Genomic DNA, 24,752 nt, shown 5'->3' with positions numbered 1-24,752 from the left:
TCCCTTGTAGGGTCATGACCTCTACAGTGAATAAAGTGAGCTGGAGCTGGCCCCACACAATGCTTGAATACAACTATTATAATTATGCACGGTTGACAGAACTGCTGAATTGCTCAAACCCAAAAGTGTTGGCACTGCACTCTCATACCTATATGTTAGTGTGCAGTTTATGTGTGTGTGCAAACACTCTCTGCTTGTTTGTGTTTGTATTTCTGTATGTCTGATGCATGTGTGTGTGTGTTGGTGTGTTTGTATGTTTTTTGTTCCCTGTCCGGTTGCAATGAGCCTGTGAGCACACAGAGCATGAGAGTGATTGTGTGTTTAGCATATCAATTGTGTCCTGGCCCCCGATGACTGCTCCAGAACCATTCTGAGCTTTCTGGTAGCTGCCGGCTCACCTCAACATGCTGTATTTAAGGGACTTTCTCATTGCCTCACAGAGCTGACATGAACATCTTTACGAAGCTCCCAGGATTATTCCAACAAACCAGGTATGTTGAGGGTGTTCTGCACTGTCTGTGGGCACGGCACACAGATTCAGACCCCCCCCCCCCCCCCCCCCCTGGCAGTCAAAGGTGGCGCCAACACCAGTTTCCCCAAATCATCTGAGGAAATAAGAGAAAAAATGAACACAAAATAAATGCTTACGGTTAATACTGTCTGTTTTAAGCGCTAAGTCTGGTGTTTGAGAAATAATATCCATTAAAATGCTTCTATATCTACAGCAAGCTGGGTTCTGTGCTCCAACGTGCCTTTTACGGGTCCAGTGGGAGGGTGAGTCAAATAATTCCCACCTCTTCCATTCAGGTTCATGGTAATTCTTTAAACAGTTAAAGTGTATTGTTCACCTGCTCATAATCCCAAAATCATCAACAATGTATAGTCATATTGCACATAAATGATTATTTTCTCGATATTAGTAATCAATTATAAGAAATACCTGAAAGTACATTTTATCACATTTGTGGCGTCTTTGCCCTCAGGTGACCCTTTTTGAGCAGCGGAACTTTGCTGGCAGACGGCTGGACCTGAGCTCTGACTGCGCTCGGCTTAGTGACAAGAACTTCCCTGAGAGATGTAACTCTGTGCAAGTGGAGGGCGGCGCGTAAGTCCACACCACCACCACCACCACCACCATCACCACCACCTGAAGTGATGGACAGGCCATTCCAAAAAACACCCGCAGGTGTCCAAAAGAGACAAGATCTCACACAATATTTTAGTGGCTTTTAACGTTTTTCATCACCCCTCTTTTACCATTAAAAGGAAACATAGATGCGTTAATTAGAATTTACACATAAAAGCCAGTAGTTCAGAAAACAATCTACAAATATATACTTATTTGGAAGCATAAGGTTTGTTGTAGTGTCATTGAGAAGAAATTAATATAATTGAATTTCAGTGAACTTTGATGAAGAAAATAATCCAAAAATTGTATTTCTAAAAGAAAACATTTTCTACAACTGAAATAACCCAGAATATTTGGTAAAAATACTAGTAATTCATTGGTGAAAAGTCCAGAAGTTAAATTTAAACTGCATTGAAGTTTATTTTCTCCTGACAGAGACTATCATCTCGCATTTAAAATAGACTTTGGATCTTATTGTAATTGTGGAAATTCAAGCTCAGAACTACCAAACCGCTCAATAAATGTTCAAGAAAAGGACAATCAGCAGCTCGGTGCTGACAGAGACTTCTGATTATACGTGGGGGTGAGTATTCTTTCCCTGCTGCTGCGTCTTTAACGCCTCTCTCCCCTCCTTTGAAGATGGGTCGGCTATGAGCATGAGAACTTCCGGGGCCGTCAGTACCTGTGGGACATGTCTGAGCGGGGGGAGTACAACTGCTACGACAAGTGGTGCGCTCAGGTCGACCACATTTCCTCCGTCCGTTCTGTGAAGCAGGTGAAGCAGGCCGAAGAACAGCAGCTGCACCATAGACCCACACACAACCAGAAATCTAAAATGTTTCTGCACAGTTTGTTCAAAGAAAGCTTGAGCTCTATATTTCTGTTATTTCCAGGACAATAACCCTGCCAGAGCTCAGCTGTTTGAGCGAGCTGGCTTCTCCGGTAAGAAGATGGAGATCCAGGATGACATTCCCAACCTGATGAGCCGTTACAGCCTCAACAGAGTCGCCTCGATCCGAGTCCTCGGAGGAGCGTAAGTGTAAAATCCCTCCTGATACCCAAGGAAGACTGTATTGAATTAAGCGTAGAAAGTGTTGTGTCCTAAAATGCAGCATATTCTTTTCATATTTTGAAATTCGGACTTGTGAGAAGCTGAATGCAAAATGTTGGAATTTGGATTTTTAAAAAAGTGTCAAACAGTTCAACAATCCAAATTACTGTCCACTTTTAAATTAACCAGTCAATCATCGCAATTCTTGTGGTGAAATTTTAAAGACACAAGACTTTGTTTAAACCAAAGCAGCGTGAGGCTTAACTCAGAACACCAGCCGTATGGCACGCCACCACCATCAAAAACCTGGAGTCAGTAGAAATAATAGAGTCCAGTAAACACTGAAGAGTTCTGATCATGCTGGTTTTGTTCAGCTCAAACTGAGAGGCTTGCAGTTCACTCTCCTCACTGGTTGCCTTTGAGTTCTAGAATTGAGTTTAAGTTTTGTAGTGTTTAATTTACGAAAATAATCCCATATGAGCCTCATCTTTCCGTTTTATTTTTCCGTCATTAGTCTTATTTTGGTAGATTATAGTTTTATTTAACTGCACTCTGTTTGCAAACTGCTTACACTACCATGTATCAGCCAAGCCATTACCTTTCACAGCAGAAGATACTGATCTGTTTGTGTGTGTGTGTGTGTGTCTGTGCACGTAAAGGTGGGCGGTGTATCAGGAACCAAACTACAGAGGATCTCATTACATCCTAGAGAAGCGTGATTACAACAACTTTTCTGACTGGGGCAGCCAGAACAACACCGTGGGCTCAATGCGGAGAGTCCGCTTCAGCTGAACCACAGCGCTGACCCCCCCACCGTCACACACATGGAACCTGTCAGCTTTGCACATGTACTTACTTTAGTAATAAACTATGAAAAGACAACACATGCCGCTATTTGATTACTTTTAACCTCACGCAAAGATTTTTTTTGTTAATTTGATCAGTAAAAGTTGAAGTTCTGCAATATGAAGTTTTAAATTTCCCAGATGTACAAAACAAATTATTGTTTTTGTCCTGTGTTTGACCCGGTCCTGCTCCTCTACAAAGCTTAGTGGAAATGAATCTGTTTTTGAGTATCACTGTGTATGAACACGGGAGAAAATAGCCTCTTAATGTCGGACAGTGGACAGTCGCAGGAGGAAGACATTTTGCATCCAAATGATAGACACCCCCACTGTTGGAAGAATTAAATTTGTGCTTTTAATTTTTTTTGTGCTTGTTAATTAAAAATTGAGAACAAATGTTAAGCTTGAAAAACAATCATCAAATTGCTAAAATATCAAAGGGGACCGCCTTGAAAAATGGCAGCTGCATAGTTTGATTTATGTCCCAGAAGCACTCACCTGTGACAAAAAAAGTGCATTTAAATTGCTCTCATCTATAATCAATAAATCAATAATCCTGTTTACCATCATCCACACTCACAAGGAACTTTGTTTTCCCTTCCTTCATCATCACAACATTCTTGGCGATGGGAATCATTCACACACACACCTATGGACAATTTAACATTTAACATACCGAAACCAATTGGCCTAATATTTTTGGTGTTGGGACCAGAACCCGGAGAGAACCCGCGCACACACGTCGGAATCGGATTCGAACCTGTGACCTTCTTGCTGTGAGACAACAGCCGTGCTGCCCTGGGATGGAAGTGTGAAGAGTAAAAGATGATTCCTTTCAAAGGTTCACCAGTTTTATTCCTTGAGTAGCACTTCATGGCTCTCTGAGCATCTTCCTGTCTGAATAATACACGACATCAAATACAGTACATGGACACTACAAAAATACAACAGTTAGATGATCTCATCCTGATAATTTCCTTCAGGTCATTAGACACCAGATCAGCAGACAGCTGTTAACATTGTTCTTGTGGAAAAACACACCATGAAAAGTCCAAAGCCAAGAATGAACTGGGCCTACCAACACACGGCTGATGCTGATTCACATGAATATGTGGAATAGAGCTCCACCAGAGCACCCAATGGGGATTAATCCTCCATCGAATGCGCTACTTCGTCCTATTTGACTAACGGTTAAAATCTGTAGCAAGCTGATCCCTTCTAAAAATAGAAACTACATTTGCAATCGCTGTTGGAACAATTCAGCAGGACAGACCAACGTATCGATGGTGAGACTTGAAAACAGAACCTTCTTTCTACAATATTTTACAAATTCAGCATTAAGTTATACAATACTTACCGGTACTTAAATGAGGAATGACTCAAAAACACTTTGAATGAAAGTATTTGTGTTAAAAAGGCAAAATGATTGCCCAAAACATCAAGAGCATTTTTTGACAACTGGCAAATGTCAGTGGTTTCAATTTACAGCTGCTCTTTCTGTATTCGACGAAAGAATCTAACATGGTCAGTTAAACATACAATTATAGATTGAATCTATTTATCTATATTGACAGCAGGCAGAAGCACATAATGAGTAACAGACAGTAAAACAGTATTTGCCCAATCACAATTTCTATTTCCTGCAACCAAACACAAAAATAATTTCTTTGCAGATTCTAAAATGTGAAAGTTTTACTTTTATGCATATTACACCGACTGTTTTACGTTGAATAGAACACACAACCTAAATACAGTACATCACTTGGGTTTGTGAGGTATACAAACTCTATCCATATTTTTTGTGGTTCTCAAATTTTATAGATTAAATGGAGAAATTTTTAATTCATACAAAGATAGTTCCAGCCCTGATTCATTTTGCTCTTTAAATTCAAATTGTACTGTAGGTGTAACTCAAATTGTGCAATCAAGAATATTTAATTCTGTAAATGCCTGGCAGTGATAAAAACATGACTACGGGTACTATATAAAATATTAAGAAACAGTGCAGGCGCTAAAATAGATCATTAGCAGGAGCATTGTTTTTGGTTTTGTAGTGAAATGCAGAGAAAGTCTGTGAACAATTTCCAAAAATTAAATATATGTATCACTTTTAACCAACGTCCATCCATGGAGAGAGAGAGCGTTTTGCTTTGCTTTGCTGTATCAGAAACGGATAATCAGGAAACAAATGATGACTCAGCCTCTCTGACCTCAACATTTATTTTGTATAAGGGCTGTTATGGACAGGTTAAGAAAAATAAATCATTTGCCATTTTGGCTCATCTGAAGGTACTCGTTGTGTAATTTCTCCTGGGCCTCATAGAGCTTGCGCAGCTTCTTTGCTTGTCCTTTGCTGACCTCCTTCCCTTCCGTATCATGAGTGGGAAAACCCTGTAAAAAAGAAAGAAAAGGAAATTGTACGCCTAAAAATTCAATTTAAATTCTAGAAAAGTTGAATTGATGCCTGTTTGGCATGAAAGAGCGATATACTTCTAAATATTATATCTGAAACCCAGAATAAAGGGATTTACCGTTTCATCAAACTTGCTATATTTGTCCGTTTCTTTGCGAAACATTTCACATGGAGGGACCTTCATCTTAGCGAGTTTAGCCATCTGAAGCAGTAAAAGAGATTTGCTCATGTCATCATCAGGCAAAGAACATAATTGAAGTTTTCTACATGGACTAATCTGAATAATAATTGACCTCTTGCTCGTGTTTCTTTCTGGCAGCCTCTTCCTTCCTTCTTTTCTTCTCTTCTTCCATCTGAGAAAGAAGAAAACAACAATAGAAGAAAAACTGTTAGAGATGAATGATGATATTCAGGCATGTGAAAAATCACACCTTCACAATATAATATACTATCTTATAAAAGAAATCCCTACATGGACACCTTTCATACAAACACATGGCCCAAATTACTTTACAAAACAAATGTTATATGAAGAGTTAATTAAATTGTGGGGCAGCTCTGGGTATGTATGTGTATTCAGAATCAGGATCACCTTCTCATAATTAATCAACACTGAAAAATCACAATATAATGAAACAAAATAATACCAGACAACTCATGATGGGTCTAGATCCGGCTCATGATCCAGATCTGGCACACTAACAGAGAGGTTTTGGGACATGGCTACTAATATAGAACAGAAAAAGAAGATTCAGAGTCAATCAAATGGATGTTACCCATCTGTGAAAGGAAGTAGATCATGCAGACCAAAAGAGAGATAGAAAACTGAATTCAGGATTTTTTATTTTATTTTATTTTATTTATTAATTTATCACTATAATATTAGTTGTTTGTTGACTCCAACACCATTGATGATAATCACATAAGTCCAGATGCTAGTAACAGTTCAGTGGGTTAGGTGGGATGCTTCCCATTAAGCATGAGGCAGATCAGATGTCATTACGTGAAAACAACAACCAGCCCACAGGTGTAAACTCTGTCTATTCAGAGGACACAGGAAGTGATGATGGAGTATTTATAACCCCATTAATCTGACAGAAGTCCACTGCAACCTCTAAATGCCACTTTCTATCGTCTTCACAGACATCATGTCCCCTCCTCCCTCACCTTCTTCTTCTCCTCTCGCTCCTTCATTAATGTCTCCTTGTCCACCAGCTTCATCACAGTCGGCAGGCCTGTAACACAGCCACTGTTCCATCAACAGCTATTCCCGCAGTGGGACAGGATGCAGATTTATTTTGTTGTCCTCTTTAAACAAAGCCTTTAACTTTTGTACCATATTTACAAAAAGTAAGATTACTATTAGGCTTTAACCAAATGACCTATCATGCGTGTTGTTTTTGTCTTAGACGAGATCATTTTGAGGTTTTCAGCTCAGTTACCTTCATGATCTTCCAATCGGACTCCCAGCTCCGGCAACGTATCGTCACGGATGATGTCACACAGCTGCAGCAGCGCTGTAACTGAAAAAGATAGATACATTTAAACCTTATGATAAACGCTGGTGAAATAGACATCTTAAACGGAACAGAATTATTAGACTGATTTGGAAAATCACATTTAAATATCTTACCTTTCTGCTCCCGGGCAATTTTTCGGACACCTTCTCTGAAGTCTGACAGGACTGTGAGGTACGGCATCACCGTGCCCTCCAGCTAGCAAACACAGCGACAGCATTAGTATACTGCATGCGATAGATAGACATCTGAGCATAAACGAAGACTGTGATTGTTTTAGGAAATTCTGCTTTAATTGTTCATAGATATTCAGTAGAAAGGAATTCTAGAAATCCAGGTGAGGTAAAAGCATTACCTGACTAGCCTGACCTGCGGCATTAGCTAGCAAGACGTCAACAACAAGAACAGTCTCTTTACTTACATCAACGTTTTGACTTTGTCCTCCCACTGGGAAACCAATGGATCCCGACTCGTCAATGGCACCAAATATCTAGATGGCAAACATGAACAGCTCTAATGAAACACAAGAAATCAGGAAAACAATATTTGACAAGAAAAAAAGAAATAATAAGTAATAAAAATAAGTAATTCATTAAAGACCACCGATCATTCATTTATCCAAAATACAGCCTTTTGGAGGAGGAACGAAACCGGAGAACCCGGAGAGAACCCACGTAGACATGGGAAAAAAACAACACAGAAATCAAACCCAGAAACTTCTTGCAGTGAGATAACAGCGCTACTCACTGCACCACTGTGCTGCCCAGAGTCCCAAAGCATGATGCATTGTGTTTTAAATATTTTTGAAAAGATTTTCAAAAATACTGAAACATGTCCATAATGTTGAGGGTCCTTTTGTGTTTTTAAATCACATCCTGATCTACACTAGGTTATGGATTTGTTTTTTTACATTGGTGCTCCCTTTTATAGAATAGTGATCAATCAGATGGTATAAGCGGTACAAACATGCTCACCTTCAGCATGTTGGTGAGACACAACGCGATACCTTCCACCAGCATGCGGTTGGGCCTTAGCTTGGCGCTCTTCCTGCTGGCAATGTAGCTGTTGCTGTGGCTGACCAGGACCCTCATCTCCACCATGGCGGTCCGGGTGTCAATGTTGTCACAGAGAGCGTCGTGGATGGCAGACTTCCTGTCATAGAAGCTAGAAAACACGCACTGGCTTTCAGTGGTGAAGCATTCTTTTAACTGGTTCACAGAGAGTCCTGAGACAATGACACACTGGTGTTTACTGGACAGGACATTTTTCATAGAATTAATACTTTTAGAGCACTTTCTTGTATCAAGTGCTCTCCTCAATTGGTCGTATTGATTGAGTTACCCTCAGATGTCTCCAGATTGTTTTTTTTTTTTGATATTTTGAAGATTAATGCCATCTGGGGGGATTTCAGGATGTTTCCCTGCCCGGTCCTTCCCATGTTTGCACTCTCACCTGTTGTTGAGTTCCATCTCCTCCTTCTCCCACCGCTCAAACCGCCCGGTGATGTCAGTAGGCATGCGCAGTATGTCTTTAACAGTCAGGAAGAACTCCTGTTACATAAAAATGTCAGTTTAATAGATGCATACCAAAGTAAGGATAAAATAAGTTACATGTCACACAGTCACCTACATTCAAGAACTTCTCGTACTGCACGGCCGACTCCATTGTGTTGGAAGAGTAGTCCAGCGTGTCCTTCCAGGAATGCATCAAGAAAGCCAGACGGAGCTGGCGAGCTAAAGAATGATGAGAAAGCGACAATTCAAACACCGTAACAACACAGGTTACACGTCTCTTCTTTTGGGATTTCTTGATGTTTGATCATTGTCTGATAAAAAGATTTTGGAGAGGAATTTCTGGTGAAAGTCCTTTGATTAAATTATTATTTATTATAGAAGAATATAAACCATCAACTTGCTTTTCAAATCATGATGGCATTTTGCCTGCTAAATTAACACATATGTATGCTGTTAATGTACAAATTAGTATCTGTTATCCATATTATGGATATGGAGAAAAGAATTTAGCGAGTGGGCATATTATAAAGCGCTATCCACTTTACAGATGATGCCAGTCACTCTCCACATTCCAGCAACATACACCTTTTATAGAATCCAAAAATGACACAATTTTACAATTTACACAAAAATGAGTTGTTAAACATGTGTGCGTTGCTGCATATCTGTGAATGTACTGGCAACTGCGCCACACAGTGTGTCCGATAAAACTGCATAAAAGAAAAAGAATCAGCGTTCTCGGCATATCAAAAACAGAATTATGTGAGTTGCTATATTAATAAGGTCCAGCTGATCCAGATGCACACAGACCTGTGTTCTTCACTAAGGCATCCTTTATAGTGATGAAATTCTTTAGAGATTTTGACATCTTGCAGCCTGCAATCGTCAGGTGTCCAGTGTGCAGGAAGTATCTGACCCAGAAATCATTCTCAAAGTATGCCTGTGGGGAACATAGTCAATCTTCTATTTGACTTTGAACAGATAATCATGAAAGGTCAAAGTACAAACAATTATTTTCAACAAATGAAATACATTTGTACCTCAGACTGGGCCAATTCATTGTCGTGATGAGGGAATCGAAGATCAAACCCCCCACCATGAATGTCCATGGATTCTCCCAAGACGGAGCCAGCCATTGCTGAACATTCAATATGCCAGCCAGGCCGTCCCTTTTGGAGCATTCAAAGAAATAGAGGCAATGCATCAATAATCGGTCTCATTTCTGGACTGACCTCCTATCTATCGCCCCAGTGTGAAAATGATGTTGGTTATCACTTCAATAACACACAAATATTAAAAAATTACAATTCTGTCGTTGTCTAGGGGGACTGTTCCTTTAAGCGCGAACTCTCACCTTCCCCCATGGAGAGTCCCACGAAGGCTCTCCAGGTTTAGAGGCTTTCCACAGGGCGAAGTCATTCTGGGACTTTTTCTCACTCAATCTGTCAGCAGAGATGCTCAGGTCACCTACAGGGGAAAGGTCATGCTTATAGATTGATGTGGATGAGTTTGGTGGACCCAAGTGAAAATGTCAACGAAAACACCAAAGAACCCGAATGTTCAATGTGCAAAAACGGCAGCACTATTTAAAAGCAAGCATCGTCAATAAAAGCTTCTACAAATACCTTCTCCCTCTTGCAAAGCTTTCTGATCTCCCACTGCCTCTGGTACCAGTTTGGCATATGAGTGCTGTGGGTTGGAATCAAACTCGCAGGTATCAAAGTACACAGAACCGTTGGATTCATACCTGCAAAGATCAGAAAAACTAAAGATTGAAACTTAACCATTCTCACAGACTAGAGGTGGTAAACGACTACTGGTAAGCGCTTCTACCTCACCCATAACCATTTGAGACGACTTTCTTCACAAAGTCCACAATCTCTGGCACATATTCACTGACTCGAGTGAGGACATCTGGAGGAAGGACCTGAAGGAGGACATTTTGTATAAAAACAGCAAGAAAATAATAACATGCATTACACGGCCGTGAAAAGGGCTGAATAAGACCACACAAGATTAGCCTTATTGATAATTCCTCACGCCTGGTCATATCTCAGGTCATTTCATATTCAAGAACATTACATGTAACAATATATCTGATTTTCTTCAAATTCAATGAATACATTGTTCATATACTGCAAAATGAACACGCCTCATTTTCAAGGTACAGTATATTTCATAAATTAGTAACATTAATGAAAGAAATATTCAAATGTAATGTCATCCCAAAATCTGTGTTTTGGAGCAAATCTTTGCTCACGTAAAACCATGATCTGGCCAAAAATGAGTATTTGAGTTTCTTGTGATGCTCATTATGTTGATTTTAACTTAGACCGTACTTACATTAAGGGCTTCCATGTCTTTATGGTACTCTCCCTCCCAATATTTAGGCAGAATGGAGAATATCGAATTCTCTTTCACTTGACTTCCAAACTGTTTGTCCAACCAATCAGCAAGCAAATCCCTGGAATTCTCGAATAACACCTTAAAAAGAAAACAGACAGTCCTTATTTTCTTATTTTTTTCCATCAATGACTTTTTGACAGACATATACATTTATTAAATCAATCATTTGAAATACAGCAGTACTACAGGCCAAATAATATAAAAGAAGTGTGTACTGTACTCCAGTTCCGATTCCAAAATAGAGAACAATCTTTTTCATAAAATTGTTCTGACATAAATTTAGACTGAATATACATTTCATGCTACAAACTATTCCTTTAATCCAAGTTTAAACAGAACCAGAGAAGAAAAGAAAATTGCTATGATCCTTCTTTACTATTCAAATCTGGATCTGGAATAAGTGTCTGCTCTGTCTCACCTGGGCCAGCTGTTGTAAAACTTCATCTGTTGTTTTGTCCTTCATGGCTGCCTGCAGGGGCTGCAGAGCAGCTGTAATAGCAGAGTCCAACTTCTCCAGCATCTGCTTCTTATCTGGGTCCGTTGTTGAAGCTAACTGGGCCTGAAAGGGCTGGAAACAGTCAAATGAACAGGTGAGGACTTGAGTAAGTGGACACAAACCCACAGGTAAACTTTAACAGTAGGATCCTGGGGTTTATAAGAGATTCACACGAACATGTTTATACATCACTACCGTGATTCAAAATACTGTAACATGCTTCAGCTGGTAAGTTAGTCAGTAACAGCAGGTGAAGAGAGGCCTTGTGAGGTTGTTGTTGTTCTGCCTCTGAAGCAGTGACATAGGTAAACATTGGCTTCTGCACCTGTAGAAAAGGCTGTCAAGGACAGGACGGGGATGTGACATTTTAAGAATATGCAATCCATAACCGGGAGATATGAAAGGCATTTAAGAACAATATTATAGAGGAAAATCAACTGGAAATGTCTTTAAATTGGGGAGACAGCCAGGGCTCCAGAAGCTTCTTTTCATCCGAGCAGAAAACAAAATGCCATTTTAGATGCCAATGTCACTGTTAAACCAGTATGCTCTAATAGACTGGAACGACCACCACGGTTTATTTCTACAATATATAATTCATAGAACAAACGAAGGGAAAGGAAAAGTGGTGACTTATTGGTTGCATCAAACATAAATGCATATCATGTACCCAAAGGAGAAAAATAAAGTGATTGCCTACATAAGGGATGCGAGTTTAGTATGTTTAGACCAAGGCTGAGAGACCGTCTCACCCCTTGAGCAGTCAGGACGTCCTGCAGTATCTGAGAAGCGTGTGGCTGCTTCTGGCTGTACTGGTTCAGGAGGTAGTTCTGCCGAGCCCTCTTAATAATCTGAAAGAAAATAGTCCAAACATGACACTAATAAGGAATTTGTTTTTTAATAGAACACTGAACAATACTTACTGAATTAAAACTGTCATAGCTACATATTATGCAAGCTTACATTTTCATATTACCATTTTATACTCTACATCTCTCTCTGGGATATGCATGCAGTCAATTTCATGTATCCAACATTAAAAACCTTTGAAGGGGAAACATTTTTTTATTTTTGAATTAGAATAAAGATGAACTACACCTTCACTAATGACTACTACAATGTCTTAGGCATACAATTGGCGCCTTTTCCAGGGATATATTTCCTTCTAAATATATTTCTAAATTTAAAAACCAGCAAACAGAGTTGTTATCAGAAACAGATTAAATTCGTCAAGATTTGGACATCCTTTAATTTTTCTGAATTATTTTTTTGCATGTTGTTTTAAATGGTGCTAAATGATGTCAGTGCTGTCTAGTCTAAATTGTGGAAAAAAAACAACACATGTAATGTCAATATTCCTCTTATAAGACAGGCATACTTTGTCATCTATGTCTGTGATGTTCATACAGTAGAGGACATCATACTTGAAGTAGTCCCTCAGTATCCTTCGCAGAATATCGAAAGATATGTAAGATCTGTGCAAAGAGACAGCAAAATCAGACAAACATTACGATACTTACAAGAGGTGTAACAAAAATCTGGATCCTTTCTTTGGTGATGTCTTTACCTGGCATGTCCCATGTGTGAGGCATCGTACACCGTCGGCCCACAGCAGTACCAGGTCACTTTATTCCCTTTCTGAGGCACAAACGGCTCCTGAAAAAAATCAGAGATTAAATCACATTTTTGAGTAAATTCATTACATAATCTGAGTCCTGGAGGCAGCATCCATCTGATCACTGATCAGATTAAGTTCATTTGACAGTATATTTCATGCCATTGTTTGTCAGACCTTCTCATCATACTGAAGAGTGACTCGAGTCAAATTCACTTCTGTTTGGTTCAATCCTTCATTTGTGTTTTGGTCTCAGTGCAGGTGTCTGTCGCTTCATTTCAAATTTCACTGACTATATTTCATTGCCATCTTGCTAGCACAGATATAATGAAGCCACACAGTATATTGGCATTGGTGCATATGATGGATAATCTATGAAGACTTTGTTTTCCTTATTAGAACATATGATCACTCATGTCTGTTTGTTTATTTGTTCTTAAGAAATCTCCAAAAACTGTCGGTGAATCCTGAGTAAATCTTTTGTAGGGGTGGGTCTTGGTCCAAGGGAGAGATGATTCCATTTTGAGGTGGATCTTGGGGCAGTTGATTATATACCAGTTTTACCTGGCCACCTATATCTAATAGAAATAATGCAGATGCTGTGCATTGATACAATTATTGGGGATCTCTTTATAGTGTTACCAGAACTCACTTCTTCTCTCAGACGCTCAAATGACGACGGAAAAGGCTCTTGTGTGAGAAAGTTATTTTCTGTTTGGTGACACTAGTGTTTGTATTAAGTGCCTTCTATTTGTTTGTGTTTAGCATGGAATCCAGAAAGATTACTAACAGTGCCAACGAAGCTAATGGTAAAGACTATTGCTACTTTACTCTGACAGTGAGAAACTGTTTTCTTTTTAAATTCCTGACCGCTCCCAATCGACCCAATGAGGAAAGGAAATGACACAGTCCCTGAAATCAAACACACCAAAAGATGCTAAAGAAAAGGGGTTATTATTGGTCGACTAAATTGAATGTAAAGCCCCAACAGAATGCATCATGTTCAGCCATAGTGTCATTAATATTAACAACAAATGGGGAAAGATGGAGGATATTTGTCTCTGACCCACCTTTGTCCGGGTTAGGCTGTTGTAGAGTCGAAGCTGGGGAACATCGGTCCCTGCTGGTGGAGACCATGCGGGCTGAACCCGCTTTCCTTTCACTGAAATAAGAAACTAATCATTAGAAAATATAAACACTTCATATGTGAGCTGCCATCTGTCATGCGAAAGAACTCCAAGCCATTATGCATTTAAATAAGGAAGCAAATGCATTAAACAAAATAAATGATGCTTTTCTTCCATGACAAGGTAGTGTAATTATGAGAATCTATCTCATAATTACCTTATCTTTTCCCATGATTATGAGAGTTAGACAATTACCGGTACAAGACAAGACGTTTAAAATATCTAAATGATGATTTCAAAATATTTTCTTCTTGTTCTGCACAGAAAACATATTATCAGTACAATCAGCTTGTGCTCAGCAGCAAAGCAAACACAAGATTATAAATTACTTTTTCCCTTTGATTCCACTGTGATTCTGCAGAAAATGTTGTTGCTTTCGTTCAACCAACCCCCAAAAATACTCAGTTCACCATCATAACAAAAAAAGAGTTGCAAATATTCACATCTAATAAAGTGAAACAAATCAACTCCGCTGGATTATGTTCTGCTATTCAACTTAATTGATCGGAAACATTCAAATCTTTATAGTTTGGTTCCATATTTTCCTGACTCTGTGCCAGCGATAAATGTTTGAGTCACATATGCCACAAAAGGAGAACAAAACTCGCGAAAGGGGCGACGGTGGCTCAGGTGGTCAACCTATGATCGAGGGGTTGGTGGTTCGATTCCCGACACGTGTCCACTGTTGCTGTAGCTGTGGCTACAGTAGTAGTAGCTTCACCACCAAGTATGGGGTGAATGGATAATGCACAATGTAAAGCATATTTAGGTGCCTTGAAAAGCGCTATATAAGACCAATGCATTAAAAGAAGAATTCCTCCCTTCAGGAAATAGTGTTCATCGAGATTCAGATTGAATCCAGCTTGAAAATATCAAGGTGACAGTAAGAGGTTTTATGCAAACCAAACTTATGTATAACCTGTATATCAAGCACCTAAAACCTTTGAGACAATATTTATTCAGAAATTACAATATATATTATTTTGTGCTGAAAGTTTACACAAAGCTAGAAACTGTAATTTATTCTTCTGAAAAATTAACAATGCTGACGAGGAGAAAAATCCAAGTTCTTCAGATTCTTTATCCTAAATTTCCAATCATTGTGTTTATTTGTTTGGTAAAACACTAGAACAACAATATTAAGTTCAGAGAATACATACTATTTTGTTGAGTATTTTTACTGATAGCTGGAGCTTTAATGATAATGCTGCCCTGCGTGCTCTCTCAGTGCCAATATAGTTTGGGTAAATGTCTCTTTAAAGCAACATGTCTGTGGGAATGTGGGTTTTTTCCCCAGCTGCTGCTGTTGTCCTGAAACAGTGATAACAAACCCACAGTTCTTGAAAAACCAGGCACCACAGACAGTACGCTGTTATAAATGATAAAACGGGTCAAAGCTGGAACAGATTCAAATGTCCACAAAAGCATTTTGGGTCTGCCCATGTAAATGTTTGGGAAGGGTCAGGTTAGAGTTTGATCCTCGGCTGCAGCATTATGGTCCCGCCTGTTCATGCCTTCAGCATTCTACTCACTGCTGCTGCTCTTAGAGTCGGTGTCCTGCCGCAGGGCTGCTATGTGTCTGAACCAGCGCAGTGCGTGGACATGTTGCAGGTCTGGGGGCCTTGGGAGGCGCTTAAAGACTTTCTGGTCGGCCAGGGAAGGGCTAAAACCAGCCAGGTAGCTGCGTGAGGTTAGGTAGTCGTTCAGGGCCACTACCAGCGCGGCCTCTTCATTTATCTGTAGCAAAGAGTCATACTCAAAGGCTGCAGAAACAAGAGGGCAATTATTCGCAAAGGGTTACCGGCTAGGCAGCAATAGCCTGGAGAAACACTACCAACCAGTCCACTCAGCCTCACAGCCAGAACTTCATGTTGGCAGAAGAAACCTAATTGTGTAAAATGTCACTCTAAACTGAAATCCAACAGCTAAAACACATTTTTTTTTGTGTTTGAGTTTTCTCCTCACAGCATCACATTTCTTCTTCAGAGAACGAGGGATTGCTTTGTATGCAATATGCAATAACGGACACACGAGTAAGATATTGTGATCGCAGTACAGCAACAGCAATCACATTTTAGAGACGCGTTTAGCCTGACGTGGTTTAGAAGAGTTGCCTCTATTGATGTTCTAACTAATACACAGCAGCAACTATGAGTAGCATTCCAAACACAAAGTGAAAAGAGGAAAAAGAATAATACAAAAAATGATCTCGAATGGAAATGCCAACGAATGTGACTATTGGTAAAGCATGCAGGTTTCAAAATAAACTAAGCAAAATGCATGAGCATAAGCAGAGAGTGAAAACAAAAGTCTCAATCCAGATAAATACAAGTTCAGATAGACCAGCAGGCCTTGTGGTGTCAATGCAGAGATTAATCTGTTGTATTGATCTATCTACGTAGGCACCGTGTGATGTAACACCTGAATAATGGTGCTGGTTGCCCATAATCCCAACATCCATTTACCGCTTGCCCTCAGCTAAGAGGCTCCTTTGACCCATACAAACTAACAACGCTAACGTTAGCTTATCGGATGTGACAAGTCGTCAGAACATTTGTGATGGTACTGCGGCATCTTTGACACGAATCCTCATCGAATACGTGTAAAAGGGGATAAACTATAAATTATGTAATTCACCTGGTTCTCCCGAGGTCGACATTGCCACAATGGTATATATTTGGTATCTGATGCAACAATAACGTGTCAGGATTCCGGGAAAATGAATTTCCTCAAACTCTACTATGACAACGCCATGATCCAGCCTACTTTGCTTCTGATTGGTTTATCTTTTCCGACATTTACTCAATCACCGACAGCCTCAGCTAAACCTAACCAACCAAAACAACCACAGTGACCAGCGCAAGTAAAGTACTATCCAATCAGAGGAGGGTAGAGTGAATCGTGCCGTAACCGTAGTAGTGCGGAAGAAGAACCCATAGTACAGGAGGCTAGGAACAGGAACCTTCGTGCTTGAACCGAGGGAGCCGGGGAGAAATAAAGTGACGGTCCCTTCATCCCACACGGAAGTTTTGTTTTTCAAATATGCGTGAGCTCCGTTTTTATTTCTTACTCGCCAGCGTATCGCTGTAATTGTATATATATATAATATTTTTAACGCAGTGGTCAAATAAAGACACTGTTAGTCAATGCGCGATAGATTAAAGCCGAAATGTCTAATATCAAAGAATACATCAACAAACTGACGCGTTGTTATGAGCGGTACACAGACTATGTGAAGAGAAACCCGAGCTCAACAGCGCAGCTGGAGAGCACGGTGCGGACGCTCTCATACCTGATCGCAGGTCAGTGACAGCAGGATCCGCACTGAATAAGTCTTATTATAGGCTCGAGTTTAGCTCTTATACAGGTAATTCGACGGAGCTTTGCTCCAGACCAGATTAGTTTTAATTTAAACAATGAAATAAAATAATACAATGATTTGTTTTTCAGGTCGATTTGCAGATTCCCATGTGATTTCTGAACTAGGTAATTAAAAGTCAATCTTGCATTCACACCACAGTAAAATTCGGCTGGTAAATAAAGCAGGCAGGTAGATATTGGAGCATTAACGGCAGATTTGGGCTTTATAATAGTAAAACCTGACACTGACATATAGGCCTTAGTGAAACACCCTGAAGCTTTGCGTGAACGTTGCAGAAACCACCACCAGTAATATGGAACTTATTTGAATTGTCCGTAGGTGTGAGCGTGAGTCTGTCTGTCTTTCTGTGTGGCCCTGCAATGAAGTGGCGACTCATCTAGGGTGTACCCCGACTCCCGCCCCATAGTCAGCTTGGATAGACTCCAGAATAACCTGTGACACATATTTCAGATAAGAAGATGAATGAATAGTAGTTTACCCAGATGATCCGTTTCTATGTTTTATGTCAAGTCAGCTCTTTCTAAGAAGAGCAGGTCTAATTTCTTCTGATCACTAGTATATTTGTAAAATATTCTCTCATGGTTACAGTGATATCCAGAAGGGCTATGTAAAAACAATTTCTATATTATTATTTTTTTAAATTAAATACAGAAAGAGAAATGTTATACATTATATATCTTCCCTATGTTCAGCCCCTTGTCTCCCATACATTTACATTAGCATACAAAATAAGCTGAAGCAGCTGTAAAGTACTAACCAGACTCACATTAAGGTCAATCTAATTCTCCCCGGAGAAAATAAGTCACGGCTGTTTGTCTTTTCAGTGTACTCCGCCTCCAATCTGCTGGTCCTATTCAATGACAGTATTCTCCGCAAAGGGTTGAGATGTGATTTCTCGGTGGTGAGCATCTACTAGATATTTTCCCCACAATCTCACACAGAACAAAAAGACCCTAACCCTATGGCAGCATAACCCCGTGTTTTTGTTTTCTCTCTCAACAATCCGGGTAGTTAAATGAACGGGATATTTGGTTTTCAGAGTGAGCTCAATGTTGTTCCTGTGTCTGTTCAGTCTCTCTCTCACCAGAGGCTCCTGACCTGGCTCTCTGTTTTGGAGTATCTGGAAGTTTTTCTGGAGATCGGAGCCGGCAAGCTGTGGGGTGACATCGGCCGCTGGCTAGTGATAGGACTGATTCAGATTTTTAAGTATGGGCCCCATCCTTGTGATCTGACTCAGATTTGTATTTTTTCACATCAATGTTTAAAATGGACCATGTGGTATGATTCAGTTTTTCTTTTTAGTAGACCATTATTTCTTTTTATACATTTATCTTCCTTTTAAATGATCAATGAGCACACAAAGTAGGGCCAAAATTATGTAGGCATGCCTGATTGTGGCAAGAGTGCTCCATGGCACAAAAGATGGAAAGAGGGAAGCTGTCCTGCAGCATCTGTTCGCAGCGTCATATATTTCATATAAGTACCTTAGAACTGTGTTAACTCGTGTAAATATGGGACCTTTAATAATAGTTTAACCAGAAGTATTGAACAATCACATTCTTCTCTTTTCCCCACATATTCATCTCTAGGGCAATCTTTCGTCTTGTTCTTCTTCTGTGGTACAAATCCGGCATCCAGACTTCTCCTCCAATCGTCCCTCTGGACAGAGGTGCAGAACTCGCAGGTAAAGGTCAGTCATCCTCTCTTTGTCGCTAAATATTTACGATGTCTAAAAGTACTCTGGGCAGTAACATTTTGAAGGATCCTCATTTTTGATAGACGAAATTGTAATCTTTGTTGAATATTACATACTAATCCATTCGTTTGTTTTTGTGTAATTCTGCTAGCAAACAGAGAAACTAACCAAATCAGTCATATAACCTCCTTGGCAGAGGTTATGTGATTAGAATACTGTGTAGCTACCACCAAGTGTGAGCAGCCCTACACTTGGTGGTAGCTACATGACTCAGGTACTACAGTTCTGAGTCATCCCTCAACACTCCACAAAGCGGTTCAGTATTGTTTGCATAATAAATAAAGACGTGCTACTTTAATGGTATTTCTCAGGTCCTACATTGTACATTGGAATAGTGATGCATTTCCCTCTTCTTCTTGCAGACGACTGTAGTGGGGAGAAAGTGGATGACCCCTGTTTTGTGGGGGAGCGGTCAGGGCGGGTCATTAGACCTCTGGGCAGTGGTAAGACCAGTTAAAGCTCTTTTTATGGATAAAGCTTATTAATACTCTTTGAGTTTCACATGGCTGGAAAATATGATATTCCTGAGATCCTGTGTGATTAAGAGGAGGTGTGAACATCCGGTTCAAACACAAAGGAAAAACATGCAGCCGATCGCAGTTAAGCTGCTGGGAAGGCTGGCCGATCATCAACTCTTAGGTTTCTTTATCACCAGAGTTTCTGTGAGTCCTTTAAAAACAACAAATTACCCCTTCTGCCTGAGAAATGCACCTTTCTATAGCTCATTATGATTCAGATTACCTTTTCTTTTGCCCATCTTGGAAATAAATTCCCCTTGGTGTAATCGAGCTTTCAATGTAATGTTAGCTGTTATGGTGTCTTTTCAATGACCCTCGGAAATGTTCTTGTTAAATCAGGATTACTACCATTAGAACACGTACTTCTTTGTAATGTCGAAACAGATTACGGCAAACAAAAAGGACTTTAGTCTGTGTTTTGTGTTGCACAAATAAAGCAAGCATTACGTTTCAAGACTGAGTACTTTAATCATTATTTATGTATAACATTAACTTAAATTTCATCTGAAAATACTGTTTTAATTTGCATCTTACCTGAAGATAAGTTGTAGTCAAAATGTAAAAGTTAAGAGGTTTAATATTACAACTAGAAAAGCACTCAGAGAGCGCAGACCTCCGCCAAGCAGCTCATTCCCCCCCTAATTGGATTTACACCATCCACCATAATGGCCATAAAAATTACATCTTTTAAAACTAGACTGTTTATTGAACCTTTTGACAAATGTAAAACAACAACATTTACCATAAATGTATATGTGAGTTTTAATATGTATCGTTTTTACAGTTTATGTGATTGTATCCATCGGGTTTTTTTAGGAACAAAATGTTAAACCTATGATGTAGAGTCTCAAATGGAACAGAGGCCTCATTCATGTTTGTAATGCATTAATGTACTTTTCTTGTCATATTATGTCTGCCTTGTATAAATCTTGTTTAAGATGAAGTAAATAAATAACGACCTGTCTGTTTAGTCACTCGCGTTACGTTGGTCTGCCTTATGAATGAAATCAGCTGGAAGATTTGCTGAGTTGTAGCACTGGGATCTTTCTCCTCACCTGTTTTCTTCTCCATGATGCTCCAGCTCCCTCGCTGCAGACTCGGATGTGGGGAGCACAGAGTCAGAAGAAGGGCAGCAGGAGGAGAAGTTTGACTGGAGAGAATCTCCACTGCAAACCAACACACCTGAGCCTTCAGGAGACCATCGCCGAATCAGTGTGCATCGGACGTCCTCTCATTCACCGTATCCTTCCCTTGGAGTCACCATTACAGATAAAAACATGGGGGGGGGTGACATGTGGGTCGTTAATGGGAATCGACCCAAGGCTGTTGCAAGGCCTCCATACACCAACGCCTCATCTAACTTAAGTGAAGCAAAAGAAAATGGCCTTTTTGATTTATCTAACAAAATAGATGTTTGAAATGCATGATTATTGTACTAGTTAGTCATTGTAATTTATTGTATTTTGCATTATTGCGGCTTTGTTTTGGTTTTATTTGAACTAAAATATCTAGAAATCTCTGCTTGGCTGCTGTGGAAGGTGTCGCTCATTAATGCTGTCGACCTCTAGGGGGCAGGCTGTTACTACCACGGCATGAGAGGACTTAAAACAGTTTACGCTGCATGAGCAGCGAGAGACAGATTGTCCACATTCATGCTGATTAACCAAAAAGAAAGAATAGTTATAGCAAAATAAAAAAACATTAAAAAAAAACCCACAAGGTACAGAGACAGCTGTTTGTAGATGTCTTGTGTTACTGTCCTGCTGTTTGTCCTTAAAGCAAGCCTTCCTGCCTGCAGTGCTCTTCCTCGGCCTCTGTGGAAAGCAGTCCTGGAAACCATGGATCATCTCCGGAGCACTTGATCTTTCCAGGTAATACAAACATTTTTGCCTGATCATGTTACTTAATTTTAAATTGAATAACTTTTTTTTGTGTCTAGAATTCTGTTCATCCCATAATCCTGATTTTATTATTGAAGATAAATCGAGAGATGGCATTGATGACTGTATGAAGTCTGGAGTCATCCATTTTCTCAAACAGTAAAGACATGCAAAGCCAAGATGTCCTCTATAATCTCATTGGCATGAGAGTTGCTCGACTGGTTTCCTTCCACGCTCTGCTACCAACTAATAAGTCACTGCTTATAATTTCCCTCCAAGTCTTTTGTTGAGACACCCATTAGTGTCGACTGATCAGTCGACCTCGACTCATGTGACGATCCAAGGAGGAAACATACTACTAAACAATATCACAGATTTAGTCAGCAGCGTGGATGGACTGTTTACTTGTTTGTTTCAAAATATGTACGAATTCCTGCATCAACATTTGGACATGCATGAAAATATAATCAACTCTTTGTTGTTTCTTCACTCCCCAAATTTTAATTGAGATTCATGAAGTATGTCTGTTGCAAAACGCTCAAAATGTAGGCTAAATAAAATGAATACAAATAAATGGTTTTCTCGGGTTTCCTCCCACCTCCAAAAACATGCAATTTAGGTCAATTGACTTCCCCCCCCCCCCCCCCCCAGAATTGTCCATAGTGTATGCGTGTGTGCGTGAGTGGTTGTTCGTCTCTGTGTGGCCCCGCGATGCGCTGGCGATGCATCCGGGGTGTACCCCGCCTCTCGCCCATAGTAAGCTGGGATAGGCTACAGAAGCACTGCTCTTTAACTAAACGTGAGCATTTCTCTTCTGGTTTTAATTGGTGTATATAAGAAATCAATAAAAGCGGTCAGGATTTTTTTCCGTGTTCGGCTGTTTCTTATAGCATTATGACATCACTGCCAGTGGTCAGCTTTGTTTCAAGTGTCTGTTAAAACAACAAGATCCTTTTCTTCCCTTCTGATCCAATACAGTGATTGATGGATGTATTTCTAAAATGTTTTCTCTTAAGTTTTGCTGCGTTGAGTGACACCAAATTTCAAAATCGATGGGAGAGGGCTGAGATGAGGAGGAGATCCTTTCTTTTGCTGTATTATCTTCTTCGTTCGCCCTTTTACAACAAATACTCTGAGTGAGTATCTTTGATTTCTGTCATTTCTAAAATCTCAGAAAATGGTGAAAAACTGTCTGTGACAACATGGCAACATCTTGAATTCATTTGTTTGATTCAAAGCCACAATGCTACTCAGTTTATGATTGAGAGCTTCGGGTAAAGGGGGGTTTGGTTAAAAATGTCTTACATATATGTAATCTGCAGGGAGAAGATTATTTTCCTGCTCAGACTTCTGGCTGATCACATTCCAGGAATTGGCTTAATAGCACGTGAGTACTGTTCGGGTGTTTCTGTCTGATAATGATTTAGACATAAACATCTTTAAGTTGTGTTTACGCCTAGTTGAAACTCGGTATATATTCTCTGTAAGAACTGGGTGGGGATCGACTTTAAATGTGTGTTTATATGTGATAATGAGAGGCATGGTTATTGCACCTGCCATAGCAGTGATTAAGATGATGACATGTACAGAACGGCTGTTTTTCCTTCTCAGCAGTACCGACCTTGTTCAGATGCAGGGAATGATATGGATGTCGAAATGAAATATCTAACACACGGGTGTCGAGGGACCGGAGCATGATAGACCTCATTATCTCAAGAAAGAGATGACAAAATATATTATTGATGCCTTCATGAGAGGGAGAGGGGTGAAATAAGACACTGCTCTGGTGAAGTTTGGGATCTTTAAAGCAAACAATTTGATAATTACCATTTTACACCGTGAGTTGAGATATGAGAGCATTACAATCAGACTACTGTTCAGTAGGCCACAACCAAAATAATTAGTTGTAATAAATGAATAAAGTAATAAGCTGTTAGTAGATGGCAACTGGAAGCCAAACTCCTCTCTGTGCATGCTGGCGTGATACTCATTATCTCAATTTCTCAAGTAATTTATTTTTCATAGAATGAAACTGGGTCCAAATTTGGTAAGAAATTTGTACTCAGGCCCCATGAATAAAAAATAATGGCTGCTGCAAGTTATGGAGAAATAAAGAAAATTATGTAGGTGACCAAAAAAAAATGCATTTTCCCAGTCATAATATTGTGTGTTCCTATTATGCTTTCAGGCCCTATGATGGATTACCTCCCCATCTGGCAGAAGATCTACTTCTATAACTGGGGCTAAAACCTGCTGGACGAGCACAGATGAGAAAACTGTCCAGGCCAGGCGACAGAGACAATCGGCATTATTTCCCTAAACATCTGATAAAAGGAGGACGTGATTTCCCCGGTGACTGTTTTGGTTATTAATTTGTGGATTATTTTGTAAATGACACCAATGTGTTTTGTTTCAGTGAATCAGTTCTTTCTATATGATGTACCCTGCCTCTGATATTTAAAGCACTGCTCTGAAGGATGCTGCCGTAGGTCAGAGGCAGGTTGGCGATTTTGTTCCAAGTTTGTAGCGATTAATCTGTTTGAGTCATCAGAAACACATCAAAGGTTTCAAATGAATTCCAGCACACTGTACAACTACATTGATCTTTGTCAGGAAATAAATACATTTATTTAGGTTTTGGTGCTAGATAATCATAAAAAAAGAAAAGAAAATCCTACGAAATTTAAAATAACTAATGCTCAACCTGTATTGGCGTAAAAAAATAATTCTAAAATAATTTAGCAATGTTGGATGTTTATTGGGTCAAAAATAAATTCATTTATTTACAATGTCTCACTGGAATTTTTCAGGTTAAAAATAATTACTTTAGTTGTTCCAGTGATAACATTTTGATACAAAACTAGAATCTAGAAAAAAAAAATCAACTGATAGTCAAATTTAGCAAATAAATGTTCCTCTATTTGAAGTTGCAGCAGGGAAATTTATATTTTGATCCGCCCAAATGCGTAGCATTATGTACAAACATTGCAGGGAATGACGAGTGTTCCGTAACAATCGCTGAGACACACGCACAAAGGATTAA

The 24,752-nt window shown here is 39.6% G+C and overlaps 3 protein-coding genes across 3 annotated transcripts; 2 read left to right on the top strand and 1 right to left on the bottom strand.

The window, feature by feature from the left end:
- Window positions 1-447: 447 nt before the first annotated feature.
- On the top strand, window positions 448-2,972 carry crybgx (crystallin beta gamma X). Its single transcript, XM_068741961.1, has 6 exons — window positions 448-491; window positions 726-774; window positions 984-1,105; window positions 1,769-1,904; window positions 2,023-2,162; window positions 2,840-2,972. Exons 1-6 carry the CDS (start codon window positions 448-450, stop codon window positions 2,970-2,972), a joined length of 624 nt encoding a protein of 207 aa, XP_068598062.1.
- Window positions 2,973-5,059: 2,087 nt separating this feature from the next.
- On the bottom strand, window positions 5,060-16,832 carry cars1 (cysteinyl-tRNA synthetase 1). Its single transcript, XM_068760600.1, has 23 exons — window positions 16,811-16,832; window positions 15,706-15,936; window positions 14,057-14,148; window positions 12,939-13,027; window positions 12,750-12,846; window positions 12,124-12,222; window positions 11,294-11,443; window positions 10,813-10,953; window positions 10,308-10,396; window positions 10,095-10,216; window positions 9,824-9,936; window positions 9,510-9,638; window positions 9,280-9,409; window positions 8,585-8,688; window positions 8,408-8,505; window positions 7,930-8,119; window positions 7,377-7,445; window positions 7,072-7,153; window positions 6,881-6,961; window positions 6,606-6,673; window positions 5,732-5,791; window positions 5,557-5,640; window positions 5,060-5,416 (listed from the first exon to the last, which is right to left on the bottom strand). The coding sequence occupies exons 1-23, from the start codon at window positions 16,830-16,832 to the stop codon at window positions 5,288-5,290; spliced, it is 2,469 nt and encodes an 822-aa protein (XP_068616701.1). The 3' UTR covers window positions 5,060-5,287.
- A 510-nt stretch (window positions 16,833-17,342) lies between these two features.
- pex16 (peroxisomal biogenesis factor 16) lies at window positions 17,343-24,470 on the top strand. Its single transcript, XM_068740226.1, has 11 exons — window positions 17,343-17,475; window positions 17,624-17,659; window positions 18,380-18,456; window positions 18,628-18,761; window positions 19,145-19,245; window positions 19,674-19,754; window positions 20,911-21,069; window positions 21,628-21,700; window positions 22,726-22,845; window positions 23,032-23,096; window positions 23,898-24,470. The coding sequence occupies exons 1-11, from the start codon at window positions 17,343-17,345 to the stop codon at window positions 23,954-23,956; spliced, it is 1,038 nt and encodes a 345-aa protein (XP_068596327.1). The 3' UTR covers window positions 23,957-24,470.
- Window positions 24,471-24,752: the final 282 nt, after the last annotated feature.

This window comes from Brachionichthys hirsutus, chromosome 1 (assembly GCF_040956055.1).
Source record: "Brachionichthys hirsutus isolate HB-005 chromosome 1, CSIRO-AGI_Bhir_v1, whole genome shotgun sequence".
Classification (NCBI taxonomy): Eukaryota; Metazoa; Chordata; class Actinopteri; order Lophiiformes; family Brachionichthyidae; genus Brachionichthys; species Brachionichthys hirsutus.
Note: the sequence above shows the minus strand (reverse complement) of the source record. Positions and strands in the feature narration are given on the sequence as shown.